This window comes from Microtus pennsylvanicus, chromosome 4 (genome assembly GCF_037038515.1).
Source record: "Microtus pennsylvanicus isolate mMicPen1 chromosome 4, mMicPen1.hap1, whole genome shotgun sequence".
NCBI classification, from domain to species: domain Eukaryota; kingdom Metazoa; phylum Chordata; class Mammalia; order Rodentia; family Cricetidae; genus Microtus; species Microtus pennsylvanicus.
In genome coordinates this window covers 136,238,930-136,252,443 of record NC_134582.1, presented here as the reverse complement: position 1 = coordinate 136,252,443, position 13,514 = coordinate 136,238,930, and the positions used below count along the sequence as shown (strand labels likewise).

Here is a 13,514-nt window from a genome sequence, read left to right as displayed (position 1 = left end):
TCCGCACTGTGGGAGAGGTGGGGGGGGCGTGGAGACAGGAGAGCCTGTACAGTCATGCATATGTATACAATACATGCTCTCTTCTCTTCTATTCTCTCTCTCTCTCTCTCTCTCTCTCCTCTCCTCTCCTCTCCTCTCTCTCCCTCTCTCTTTTCTTCTCTCCTCTCCTCTCTCTTCTCTCTCTTTCTCTCTCTCCCTCTCTCTCCCTCTCTCTTCTCTTCTCTCCTCTCCTCTCTCTTCTCTCTCTTTCTCTCTCTCCCTCTCTCTCCCTCTCTCTTCTCTTCTCTCCTCTCCTCTCTCTTCTCTCTCTTTCTCTCTCTCCTCTTCTCTCTCTCTTCCCTCTCTCTCTTCTCTCTCTCTTCCCTCTCTTCTCTCTCTTCTCTCTCTCTCTCTCTCCCCCCCACCTTATGTTTACAGTTCTAAATCCAGTACAAGTAACATCCCTGACTGTGACAGTAACTCGGGAACTGCCTATGGAATAGAACCCTTGAATTTCTAAAACTTGCCAAACCTTTTTTGTAAAGAGAATGATGATGATTTCAGTCACAATATACCCCAAATGCTCTTTTCTCAAAGTGAAGCAAAATAAGCAAAGCCAGTAATTTAGAAATGTGTGGTACAGTATACGTATGCATCCATACTGGACGATGTATGTCTGCATACCTTTGTGCTCTTTATAAAATGAGAGGGAGATGTGTACCATTCAGACATTTGAAGGGCAAGAAATGTCTGAAAAAGGACCATTTGGGGATCAGTATTAGACCAAAGGGGGCAGTGTATTATATTGGATTCCTTGCAGCTGAAAGAAATAAGCTATGGTTAACAGAAAGGAATCAGGGTGGAGGAGGTGTTTTGACCTTTGAACTTTCCCAGAGTGCAGATTGCACCAAGTACAAGCCACATAATCTTAAAACTAGATGCCTGAGTTCTGTGTGCCTGGGCACAGGCTAATGCTTTTTCTCCGCTGTAACCTACACTTTGAGTTTCTCCAGCCCTCTTGCATTGGGGAACAGAAGTACAATTACCCGCCTGCTCGTTCTCTTGGTTACTTGTAAAGGGTAAAATTTCCCAGCTTAATCCACTGTCTGGTACAAGATTATTTCTTTGGAGTTGCCCAGTGGAAATTTCCCTCCTGGCTGTGGTGGAGAGCAACTGCCGAGCCTCAGGTTGCATGCACACAGCTCATGGTTGGGACTCTGAGACAAGAGGGCACTCTGTAGTCAGCATTCCGTTTAGGCTGCCCAAGAGTGTTCGGCCGGTAGTGTTGGGTTGTACAATAGATATGTTAACTACTTGGGGAGTTTCTTGTAAGAAAGTGAGCCAAAGGAAGCCATCAGGTTCATTCCTATGGATCATGAAGTGTCACTGATGGGGAGCGTGCCAGCCCCTGACCCCCAGTAGGAATTTTCCAGTGGTTCACAGCACACTGGCTCCCCTGATGCTGTCAAGCAACCTTACACTTCATTGCCCCTGCCTCGGTGGGTGAAACAAACTTCAGTGTCCAGGTCAGAGACAACACATGGCTTCTAGGCTTTAGTCAAGCTCTTCCCTCTTCTTCTCATTTGTTCTAGGCCAAAGAGCTTCCAACTTTAAAGGATAATGACTTCATCAATGAGGGCCAAAAGATTTATATTGATGACAACAACAAAAAGATATTCCTGGAAAAACTGAAAAAGGATGTCGAGGTAAGAAAAACTGGTAAGAAAGATATGCCACTGGGTCACGCTCGACTCTCCTGGCTTTTTAGTTCATCTTTTCAAATCTATAGTGAAGGCAGAAATGTATATATTCTACATTATCTGTGACTCACATATAAATAGATAGACCCCATGTTACAGGATCTGGTTTTATGATAAAGTGTGTCAAGTCAGGATGACAAAAACCAGAGAGCCCTGCTGTCCCCGGCCTTTGGTAGTGAAGATGTCCTACCCACAGCAGCCAGTATGGGAAGGGCAGGAATGCTGGCTTTGCTCCAAAACCAGAGCATGTCAGACAGAACACTGGTGACTCAGAGTCGGTCACACTTCCCTCTGAATCATATCTCCATGTTGGTATATACAACCTCACCTCTCTTCACTGTTTCCACCATGAGGCCAAAGAACCAGCCTTGCCATGCCAAGGGCCCAGCTATTTAAATCCATGGTCCTCAGTGAGGGTGGTAAGAAATAGTAGGACTCATTGTTCCAGTGAGGTTTTAGCCTATTATAAAAGAGATTTGTTCTTAATACTGTTTTTTTTTAAAGAATTAAAACCTCTTTTTATCATTTTGTTTATCTTTCCTGTTTGGCTTCCTTATTTCATTCTTCTAGAAGTAAATTCAGGGAGGGGGAGTTACTGTCTTGTAATTTGTCGAGACAGTACAATGATAATTTTAAAGCAGACAGTTACTCACTAGGTTTCTCTTGCCTGTTACTTCTGTTCACGCATGTGCCCCTTTTTTCTTTTTACTTTGAAATACTGTTCCCTACATACTGAGATCTGCTACTTAGACAATACTTGGAGAAAGGCTTTGTGGAAAGATATTCTTTCTCATGTCTTTAAGCAAAAATAATTTGAATGACTAAAGCCAAAGAATGAACTTGATTCCCTGTGAAGGCTGAGCAGTGGCTGAGTTTGCCTCTTAATCTTCTGTTTTCACATGATTCCCCATGAAGGCTGAGCAGGGCTGTTCTCGGTTACCTGTAGGCCATTAACTGCATCTTTTTCTGTTGTTTAACCTCCATGGTATATGTATGGAGATGACTCCATGGTGTATGTACGGAGATGACTCCATGGTATATGTATGGAGATGACTCCATGGTATATGTACGGAGATGACTCCATGGTGTATGTACGGAGATGACTCCATGGTGTATGTACGGAGATGACTCCATGGTATATGTACGGAGATGACTCCATGGTATATGTATGGAGATGACTCCATGGTGTATGTACGGAGATGACTCCATGGTATATGTATGGAGATGACTCCATGGTGTATGTACGGAGATGACTCCATGGTGTATGTATGGAGATGACTCCATGGTATATGTATGGAGATGACTCCATGGTATATGTATGGAGATGACTCCATGGTATATGTACGGAGATGACTCCATGGTATATGTACGGAGATGACTCTATGGTGTATGTACGGAGATGACTCCATGGTGTATGTATGGAGATGACTCCATGGTATATGTACGGAGATGACTCCATGGTATATGTACGGAGATGACTCCATGGTATATGTACGGAGATGACTCCATGGTGTATGTACGGAGATGACTCCATGGTATATGTACGGAGATGACTCCATGGTGTATGTACGGAGATGACTCCATGGTGTATGTACGGAGATGACTCCATGGTGTATGTACGGAGATGACTCCATGGTGTATGTACGGAGATGACTCCATGGTGTATGTACGGAGATGACTCCATGGTGTATGTACGGAGATGACTCCATGGTGTATGTACGGAGATGACTCCATGGTGTATGTACGGAGATGACTCCATGGTGTATGTACGGAGATGACTCCATGGTGTATGTACGGAGATGACTCCATGGTGTATGTACGGAGATGACTCCATGGTGTATGTACGGAGATGACTCCATGGTGTATGTACGGAGATGACTCCATGGTATATGTACGGAGATGACTCCATGGTATATGTATGGAGATGACTCCATGGTATATGTATGGAGATGACTCCATGGTATATGTATGGAGATGACTCCATGGTATATGTATGGAGATGACTCCATGGTGTATGTACGGAGATGACTTGCTTGCACAATGAGTCGTTTGGTTTTATGTTTTTTTGTGTGTGTTTTTTTGGAGGGGTTGTTTTGTTTTGTTTTTGTAAGGTGTTTGCTTTTCTCACGTACCATTCTTTCTCTCACCTTTTATAATAAACAGTTTGCTTGGTTGTCAAAGCTTCCTTTCAAAACATCTGTTAGTTAAGTATTTCCTCTTTACTTGGCAATCAACTTGATCTATCTGATAATTAAGAACTGCATCATAGAGGAGATATTTCTTTTAGATTTTCACTTCCTAATTAAGAAATCTCTGATCCTGAAAATAATATCATTTTAACAGTTGTAAGTAGCTCTTAGGGTGCTCTGTGACCTACCAAAAAATGTCGGGGGTTTTTCTTTCACCTGGCCACACACCACTGAGGTAGTAAGCCTCCAGCAAAGGTAACCTGGGCAGTTCAGACCCACAGTCAAATTCTGTGGCAATGCTCCATGCTTCTGTTGTCTCTAGTAACTGGTGACTGAAGGGTTAGATAGGTTAACCCTGTGTCTGGCTCTCACACACAAATAGTGTTAGAGGCAGTAGAGGCAGAGCATAAAGTGTTCATTCATTTCAAACGTTCCTCAGTGGCTGGTAACAGTGTCTTTACTTTGGAAACCATGCAGAAGCATCATTAAATTTTTCAGCAGGCAATTAGGCTGAAGCAACCTGACATCTGGTTGTGATAATGAGACTAGCATTTAATCCAGTTTTCTTTTTCCATGAGTTCCATGCTTTCTAATTTTGACAACAGTAGTCATGCCTGCATGTGTGTTTGTGTGTTTGCATGTCATGTGTGCACAGGTGCCACTGTGTGCGTCTGTGTGTATATTATTTTCATTTTTAATTTTCCTTCCATAAACTATTTATGAGTTTAAGCCAGACATGAGATGCTCCTCAGAGTGCAGAGACAGGTGGATCGCTGTGAGTTCAAGGCCAGCCTGGTCTACAGAGGGAGTTCTAGGTCAGCTAAGTCCACACGGCAACACCTTGCCTCAAAAGAGGAAAAAAGTAAAGAAGAAGCAAAGAAGGTCAGAGTTTATTATAACTCAGTAGATGGCTTGTGTTTTTCTTTGGGGAAAAAAAAAGGCATAATAGTCATTTGAAAATTTATTCTAATTATTTTTAATTTATTCCTTGCAACAAAAATCCTCTTTTGTTCCTATATGCCAGGCAGGATCCAGTAGTCTAGTCATACTTACATTGTGTGTGTGTGTGTATGTATATATATGCAAACCCCTTTCCTGCAAAATACTCATTTCTCTCCTGTTTCTTGTCAACTCTGATTCTGACAGAAAGGAAAGTCAATGACACCAAGGCCCCCTACATCACAGTTTAAATCTGTGCTCTCCCCAGTGTCCAGAGTACACTCTCAGCCTCTCGTGTTACAGACCACAACTGTGGCAATGCATAAAGACTTGGGAGACAGAGTGGACAGCATCTATGGAGCGTGGCGTCCTTCCCATTAAAGTTACTTTTTTTCAGCCTCAAAATGCCTACTTCTGTTTGGCTGCTTTACTCTCCTTTATCCAGTGGGAAGTTGGTCCAGGGATGCTGGCAGACAGACAGCTACCGAATCAGAGTCTACACTCCTAACTACACTGACAAGAAATGTAGACCGGGAACTATGGGAGAACAGACGAGACCTGGTGTTCTGATATGGCTTTAAAGGAGGATGACTACGGTTTTTATTTTAATATAATTTTTTATTCATTTTTTGAGAATTTTATGGGGAGTGCAGTTTTTAACAATGTGGTCAAATGCTGAACAGTCTGGTTAGAGTTTTAATTCGCATCTCATATAGTTGGGAGGTGGGTTTGGGGAAGTAAGGAAGTTCATTTAAGGCTGCTGAGAATAGTTTGACCTGCTTCTTGACCACATGACCTGGTAGAAGAGTTGGCTTCAGTCCTTATAAAAATCATGAGGAGAAGGTACCAGCTCCAGGAATTAATACAGACCAGGAGGTTGGGGGTGGGTCCGTAATGGACTATGTGTTTGGCATGTACAAGGCCCTGAGTTCAAAATCCAACACTAAAAAGAAAATTTAGAAGACATGTATTTGGCATAATGAGGAATTTATTCTAAAGAGATCAGATTAGATTGGATGTTATGAGAGGAAAGAAGAGACAACCAGAGGCCTAGCAGCACAAGGCTTATTTTAAAAGGCAGGCGGGGCCTAAGCAGTTCTGAGTCTGCACTTTGAAATATTATACATTTTTAAGATAAATACATGAGTTAAGACAGGCATGGTGACTTACAACCTTAATCCCCACACTCAAGAGGCAAAGACAGGTAGACGGCTATGAGTTTGAGACCAGCCTGGTCTACATTCTGAGCTCCAGGCTAGCCAAGACTACATAATGAGACACCCACCTCAAATACATACATACATACATACGTACATACATACATACAAACATATGTACATACATATGAAGCTTAAAGGGGCAAGTAAGGGGGAGAAGTAGATATGTCTTGTGTTTCCTACCTTCGCAGGCACCAGTCCCAAAACGGAGCCCTGGTCCCTAGCCTGCCTTCTCCTTCTGCCTGTGGGCTCGTACTGTGGTTTCTTGTTGGGACTCTCCTCTACCCACAAGTTTTGGTTTTGCTGCCCCCCTCGTTCTACTGAACCACCAAATTGATTTGCTATAGTGAGAGACGAGAGCCAGCGAGTCAGGAGCCTTTCCCACATGTGTCTCCTCTTGACTCATACCTGTCTTCCCACTTAAACTATATAGACAAGTTCGTTTCATTTTGATCCGGAACCTCCTGACCTGCCATGTCACAGGCGTGCCCTTTGTGTATGGAAGCACACTTCCTCCACCCCAGCCAGTGGCCTCCGTCACGCAGGAGTGATGGTGGCACGTTCTCAAGGAGCTGTGGCCCTCCGCCTCTTGCCGCTGCACTCTGCAGAGCCAGCCAGCAGATGGACTGCTCGGGCTGCTCTCAGGGCAGCCGTCCACACTTCAGTGGATCAATTGGAACGTTGCACATCATGTATCTGTGTGCATCCAATTAATTAGGAAAATGAAAGGGAGAAGAAAGAACGTGGAAAGTCAGGGAGTTTGACAGGCGGGAGGGGCCAGACCTACAGCTGGGCCTTGCCTCACCAGACACCATAGCCTTGTCTTGAAAAGGGGGGCAGTACCCCTAGGATCGCATGGGAAGCAGAGCACCTTAGCATTGTCATCAGCCAGACCTGGAGTGGGCACAGAGGGAGCATGGTGCTTTCCTGAGCGCTCACTGGTTGATAGGGACATACGGGCTTTTCCTTACTGGTGACAGACAGCATGATAATTACCCTCTAGGAGTATGCTCAATTCCAAATGCTTTCCAGAAGGCTCCTGGGAGCTCTGCTGGAAGCTACCTGGGGACTGCCTGGTTCTCCCCATTAGCCAGTCTTCATTGTTGAGATGAGCCTCCCTACCACCACTCCCAGGGCTCTTCCCTGACATCTACTTATGCTCTTAGGAGCACCTCCACTTCTACATAATAGCTGCCCGCCTCAGAAGCCAGCTTGGCATTTGGGGGTGAGGTACAATAACCCTAGGTGCCTAAGGTGTTGAAACCACATGAAGGAGGCTCCCGGGTCCCCATTAGCATTCTTTCTGCACGCTCCCTGAAAGCCTCCTCCAATATGTGTTCTTCTGATCCTAAATTCTCCTAAATTCTTTGAATTTTAGCAGTTGTTAAGTTGGAACTGACCTCTCCCCTTCCCCTCCAGTTCCTTGCACAGTTAAAACTCATGGACTACAGCCTCCTGGTGGGAATCCACGACGTGGAGCGAGCAGAGCAAGAAGAAGTGGAGGATGAGGAGAACGAAGGTGAAGAGGAGGGAGAGAGCGATGGCACCCACCCAATCGGCACTCCGCCCGACAGCCCTGGGAATACACTCAACAGCTCACCACCTTTGGCTCCTGGCGAGTTTGATCCGAACATTGATGTTTATGCGATTAAATGCCATGAAAGTAAGCTCGGTGCTGTTGGCTCTTCTGCCTAGAAAGTGGTCTGTCAGTAATTCTGACCCTAGTTACAAGGGTGCTGGTGCAGGGCTCTGTCTACTGAGTCAAATGTGTTGATAGCAGACAGTCCTAAGTGTTTAAAGGGAGCATTGGTTCCTCATGTTAAAGGATGAAAGAAAACTACAAACCATTTTTGTTGTTGTTTTGTTTTTGTTTTGTTCTTCAGACAGGGTTTCTCTGTGTAGCCCTGGCTGTCCTGGATCTCATTCTGCAAACCAATCTGGCTCAAACTTGCAGAGATCCTCCTGCCTCCTGAGTATTGAGATCATGTGTCATCACCACCACCACCTGACCTACCATTTTTTATACACATACATACACGTGTGTAAATAATGGATATGACAGATCCGTCTAATGTATTCTGACAGGTGTATACAGCAATGCAGTCCAGTGTGTTTGCAGATCCCAACCTCAATGTTGTATATCAACGTCAAAAGGCTAGATACCCCAGATTACATAAGCAATTTTTTAAATTTTTTTTCTTTGCCAGGCTCAGTGGCAAAGGCCCATAACTTCATCTGTCCTGGAGGCTGAGACAGGAAGATCACAAGTTTAAAACCTGCCTGAGCAATTTAACAAGAGCCTGTCTCAAAATGAAAGCTGGTCTGTGGCTGTAGCTCACCGGTAAAGCCCTTGTCTGGCATGTGTGAGGTCCTGGGTTCATCCCAGGACAGAGGCTGGAAAATCCAACTTGGCGCTCTTTTAAATAGATCCAGTATGTCACACATCTGTCCTGAGTGAGGCAAGTGTGTGCAGCCCACTGTGCCCCTCAGGTGACCTCATGGGAGAGCTGAATTAGCATTGCATAGCCTGCATTTTCAGGGAGGTAGAGGCGGGCCCTGACGGTACAACCCAAGGAGAGTCCCTGCCCCTTCTGCTGACCCTCCTCACAGCCACACTTGTCTCAGTCCTCAGGGTCTATCTAGGTGTTTGCTTGTTTGCTTCCTGCCTTAGCTGCACGGGCATCGCAAAAACTATTTTACTGATATAGTTTTAAAAAAACTGCTTATTTAAATAATAAAATAGTCAATTTGTTCCGCCACACATCCCTTTTTTTTTTTAACTTGGCATATCAGCCAAGCAAGTTTAGGTTGTATTTTGCTATGTTTTTAATTTTACCCACCAAAATCATTCCTTAAACATAAGGAAATTAGATATAATTGAATATACATTTCTTACTCTTTATAATTGAAACAATATATTTTTAAAACTATGTAGAAAGTAGATAATAGAAGCATAAAATCCTTTATTCCGTTCTGATAGTCTATCCAAGGGGAAGTATGTACAGTGTTGGTGGTAGACAGGGATTAATAAGCATAATTAATCCTACTTGTTTTCCAGAAAGCTCTAACAATGCATTTTTCTGTACACAAACTACACTGTCATTAAAGAAATGCAGATTAGGAAACAAAATCACAGCCCAGATAGCAGCCTTCGTGCGCTGTTCTGACTTCCAGGTGCTCTTGTTTTGGTGCGGGGAGCCAAGCGGGATGTGGTTTCCCCTCCCTGAGCAGCTTGTGCTTGTTCACCTGTCCTCACATGTCCCACAGCCTCTGCTCCCCTCCCTTTCCAGACTCGCCCAGGAAAGAGGTCTACTTCATGGCCATTATTGACATTCTTACTCATTACGATGCGAAAAAGAAAGCTGCCCACGCTGCAAAAACTGTTAAACATGGCGTAAGTACTGGCTCCCTCCCCCACCCTGCGCCCCACAAGTCCCTGGTACTGTCCCTGGTACTGTCTGTAGCCTGTAAACACGTCTCTGTCATTCTGCCTAGCTGTTCTCGGTTCTGGAATGATGATTGTCTGGGGTAAGGCCAGCCTCAGTACGAGCGCTCACCCTGGCTTAGACTCAGCTTTCCACACAGAGTTCATAGCCCTGTGCATCTGTAGGTCCTTCCATGTTTGAACAACACCCCAAAGATGAGCATACTTAAGATAGTTCAGTGTTTTCCTAGGAAATGTTCCGGCCTGAAGCAGGTGCTCCAAAATGTACAGGATTGACTTTCTTTTCTCACAATAATCTATTTTTCTGCCACAGAGATCTTTGCGTATAAGATCAGCGTCTTATATCCACCCTCATCACTTACCATGCATGGACCATGCAAGACTATTGCTGAATCTCCATTAAAAGCCTTTGGGGGAAATTCCCTTGTGTTTCTCCCCTTCCTCCTTTTTTGAGGAAAAAGGGGGCTTCGGTGTACTTTTACACCAAACCTTTTTTTCCTACATAGGGCTGTATAAGGCCGTTAGTGTGAGAGCATTTAATGTAATTTTAGTATATTCCCGCTCACTCCCCTACCCCTTCCTCAGTGGATTTTTTTAAATAATGGAGTCACTGAGGGTGACAGCCCCAGGAATAACTCCCAGAAGTTTGATATAGTAGTTCATGCCTGTAACCCCAGCACTTGGATGGCTGAGGCAGGAAGTTGAGGGTTTAAGGGTACCCAAGGCTACATAGGGAGACGCTATTTCAATCTAAAATAAGTGCAGTACATTGGAAGGTTTCGAGGAGAAAGGTAATGTCTCCGATGTGACTGCTTTGGGGGGAAAGGTGTTTTAGGGTTTATTTCTTCTTATTTGGTGTATATCCATGTATAGCATATGCATGCATGGTCCCGGCAGGCACCAGAAGAGTGCTGGATCCCATGGAACTGGAGCTATAGACAGTTGTGAGCTGCCATTTGGGTACTGGGAGTAAAACCTGGGTCCCCTGGGAGAGCAGCCAGTGCTCTAACTGCCGAGCCATCTCTCCCGCCCATTTCTGGTGCCCTTGTCCTTCCATTTTAACGTTGCAGCCCTCACAGATCTGTGTTAGTCGCCTCATTTTCACACAGATTCCAAATGGCAGCAATACAAGTGAGTAGCCGTCTAAGGACACAGGCTGCTCAGCTGTGTCCTTAACTGTTGGGTTGGAGTGTGGCTCGTGGTAAGGTGATTGTCAAGCGTGTTCGCCTGTATTTGGAAATCACTGTAGATGCTGAGTGGTAATTTGAAGAAGGAGATTAATGAGTGTCTCATCAATGTCCGTTTTCTTCACGACCCCCTAGGCTGGAGCTGAGATCTCAACCGTGAATCCAGAACAGTATTCAAAGCGCTTTTTGGACTTTATTGGGCACATCTTGACGTAACCTCCTGCGTGGCCCCCATGGACATGAACACGGGAAGGCTGGTGGTGGCTTCGGCGTGGGAAAGTTACAACCAAACCCGATGAAGCACCCACCTTGCAGGAAGCAAACCTCCTTGTTTACATCTTCAAGCCGAGATGACTGACGTGGGGGGCTACTCGCTTTAACAGCTACCTGATATTCCCCAGCACCGTTCTAGCTATTTCTGACTCTGTGTGTGCGCACAGGTGTGTGTACACACGCTCTCGCACACATTTTAAAATAATTAATTAATATTAATTAATTAAAACCAGTCAGCTTGAATCAGAGCTTGTAACAACCAGCCCCGTCTGATTCCAGCTGTGGCTGAATGGGTAGATGAAGGGACAGCATATGGGGAGGGAAAGAGGAAATGCATGTCAGCGCAGCCGTGGCAGTACCGCAAGATAAACTGCAGCTCCGTTTGCTGAGGTAAGATGTGAGAGTGTTCATGATGATGATGGTGATGATAGCAATGATGATGATTAAAGGATCGATTTACTTCAAATGTTACACTCCTGGCCCTCATAGAGACTACTCCTGATGATGGTTGCCTAAGTGCACAGCCCCAGGCAGAAGGATGCTAGCATTTCCCTGTGTACTGGCTCAGGGCTCTGTCCTAACCGTGTCACCCCTCCCCAGTGTCCCAGGCTGAGCTCTTCATCTTCCAAGAGTCCGATGCCAAGACTGTCTACAATTTCACCTACCTAAATGCTTCCAGGAAAACCGCTTGCTTCTCTTTTCTCACCTGGAGACTCTCATCGTTAGACCCTGGTGTTGAGCCGCAGAAATGCATTCTGCAAAACAGATGCAGAACTGCCCTGAAAGGTGCATAGTTTGGGGCAATAGGAGCTACACCTCCCACTGCAGAAAGATGAGCAAGGGGTTAAAATCCTCCTGTAACCCAAGGCAAATCCCAATTAATGAGGTTTATGTTCAACCATTGTTTAAAGAGTGGAATTTTGTTATGTATTATCCCCTTTAACTGAAACCCTCAGTTTTACTGTTTACATGGTTAGAAAAACAGGGATATTTTTGAATCTAAAAATTTAATATACAGCATGTGATTTTTGAAGTTTACATGTAAAGCCATTTTGCAGTGTAAGGAACATGTCGTGTTTGGAGATACGTCTTGCAGTTGTGTTTTTGAGTGAGTGTTTTGTTCGGAGTACCTAGTAGACAGGCTTTCACATAAAAGCAAAAGGATTTTGTTCCTCGAGATGTGTATTTATCAACCTAATGTTTATTAAACCCCAAATCTGGTTCTGTAAGTTCCTTGCCCTAAACTGTGCTGGTTGTGTTTAACCAGGTTAAAAACCTCCCGGCACCAATCATGTTCCCACCGCCTCCCCTGTGTTCCTAAGAGGCCTCAAGTTACAGAACACTTCACTTGCTTGGAGCATTATCAGCTTACATGCTGTGCTGAAGCTGTGCCTTTAAAACCCCTGTTTAATATGTGAGATGGTCTTTGTGGGCAGTTTGGAAAGGAAAAAAAAATAAAAGTCCACCTTTCAATAACTACTTAGAAGTCAACAAGCCCCCTGGCAGGCTGCCTTCCCAGTCACGTCAGTTCGGGCCTCTCCAGGTACAGCTGTGCCCGACACGCGCGGGCCGCCTTCACAGCGTCTGGAAGCCTGCATCAGCACCATCGGACTCCGACGGACTGACCTGCCACGATCCTTAGCTGATGGCGTTAACTCCACTGTAACATAGGTGTGCAAATCTGTATTTTGATGCATTTAAAATAATCAGTGCTGTGTGATTCGGTTTCCGGGCACTATTAATTGCAGCGTTTGAAGCTCTACTGTAGCTTTTGATCTCAAAACTTACAAACTCAAGAGCCCAAAACTTTACAAAACCGAAAGTACTCATACATGATCTGAGTAACCATTTCCTCGGCGGCCAATCTGTACTCTCTTAGACGTTTACAAAAAAAACAAAAAAAAAAAAAAAAACGCTTTGGTTTTTGTCTGTAATCATCTCTGTCATGCAGATAGTGTTTGGACGAAAGCGAGGACGTGTGTGGTGTCCCAGTGCCAGCACTGCACTCAAGGCAAGAGCCAGGCTTTATGAATAAAGCACTTTGACGCCTCACACAGTTGTGCTTCTCTGTGCGGGCGACTACTCGTGAGAAGGACTGGGGGTTCCTCAGCCAAGGGACGTGACAGCTTCTAACACTCCAGGGCCTGCCCTTCAATCTGCAGTGACTAATAAGACACGGAAATGACAGAAGAACTCCTTACACAAGAGATAAGTAAAACAAAACCACAGGGCTGGAGGATGGCTCGCCACACACAACACTCGCCACACAAGAACCCATGTAAGTGCTAGGTAGGCATAGCAGCCCACCGCTAATCCCAGCACTCCGAAAGCAGGAGAGAGACAACTAGACCAGCCATATGGGCAAGCTTTGAGTTCAAGTGAGAGACCTGACTCAATGGAGACCTGGCTTGAGGAAGACTCCTGACGTCAAATCTCAGGTCTACACACACACACACACACACACACACACACACACAGAGGCATGTACACCACACAGACATATACACACACCTCAGTGAATACTG

The 13,514-nt window shown here is 44.9% G+C and overlaps 1 protein-coding gene across 2 annotated transcripts in view; it reads left to right on the top strand.

Moving 5' to 3' along the window:
- Pip4k2a (phosphatidylinositol-5-phosphate 4-kinase type 2 alpha) overlaps nt 1-13,041 on the top strand; it is a 160,841-nt gene extending 147,800 nt beyond the window's left edge. For both annotated transcript variants that reach the window (XM_075970594.1, XM_075970596.1), the window contains 4 exons: nt 1,572-1,685; nt 7,504-7,747; nt 9,375-9,478; nt 10,852-13,041. In XM_075970594.1, the coding sequence (XP_075826709.1) occupies nt 1,572-1,685; nt 7,504-7,747; nt 9,375-9,478; nt 10,852-10,932 (543 nt within the window). In that variant the 3' untranslated portion in view covers nt 10,933-13,041. The remainder of the gene's footprint in view (nt 1-1,571; nt 1,686-7,503; nt 7,748-9,374; nt 9,479-10,851) is intronic.
- The last annotated feature ends 473 nt before the right edge of the window (nt 13,042-13,514 follow it).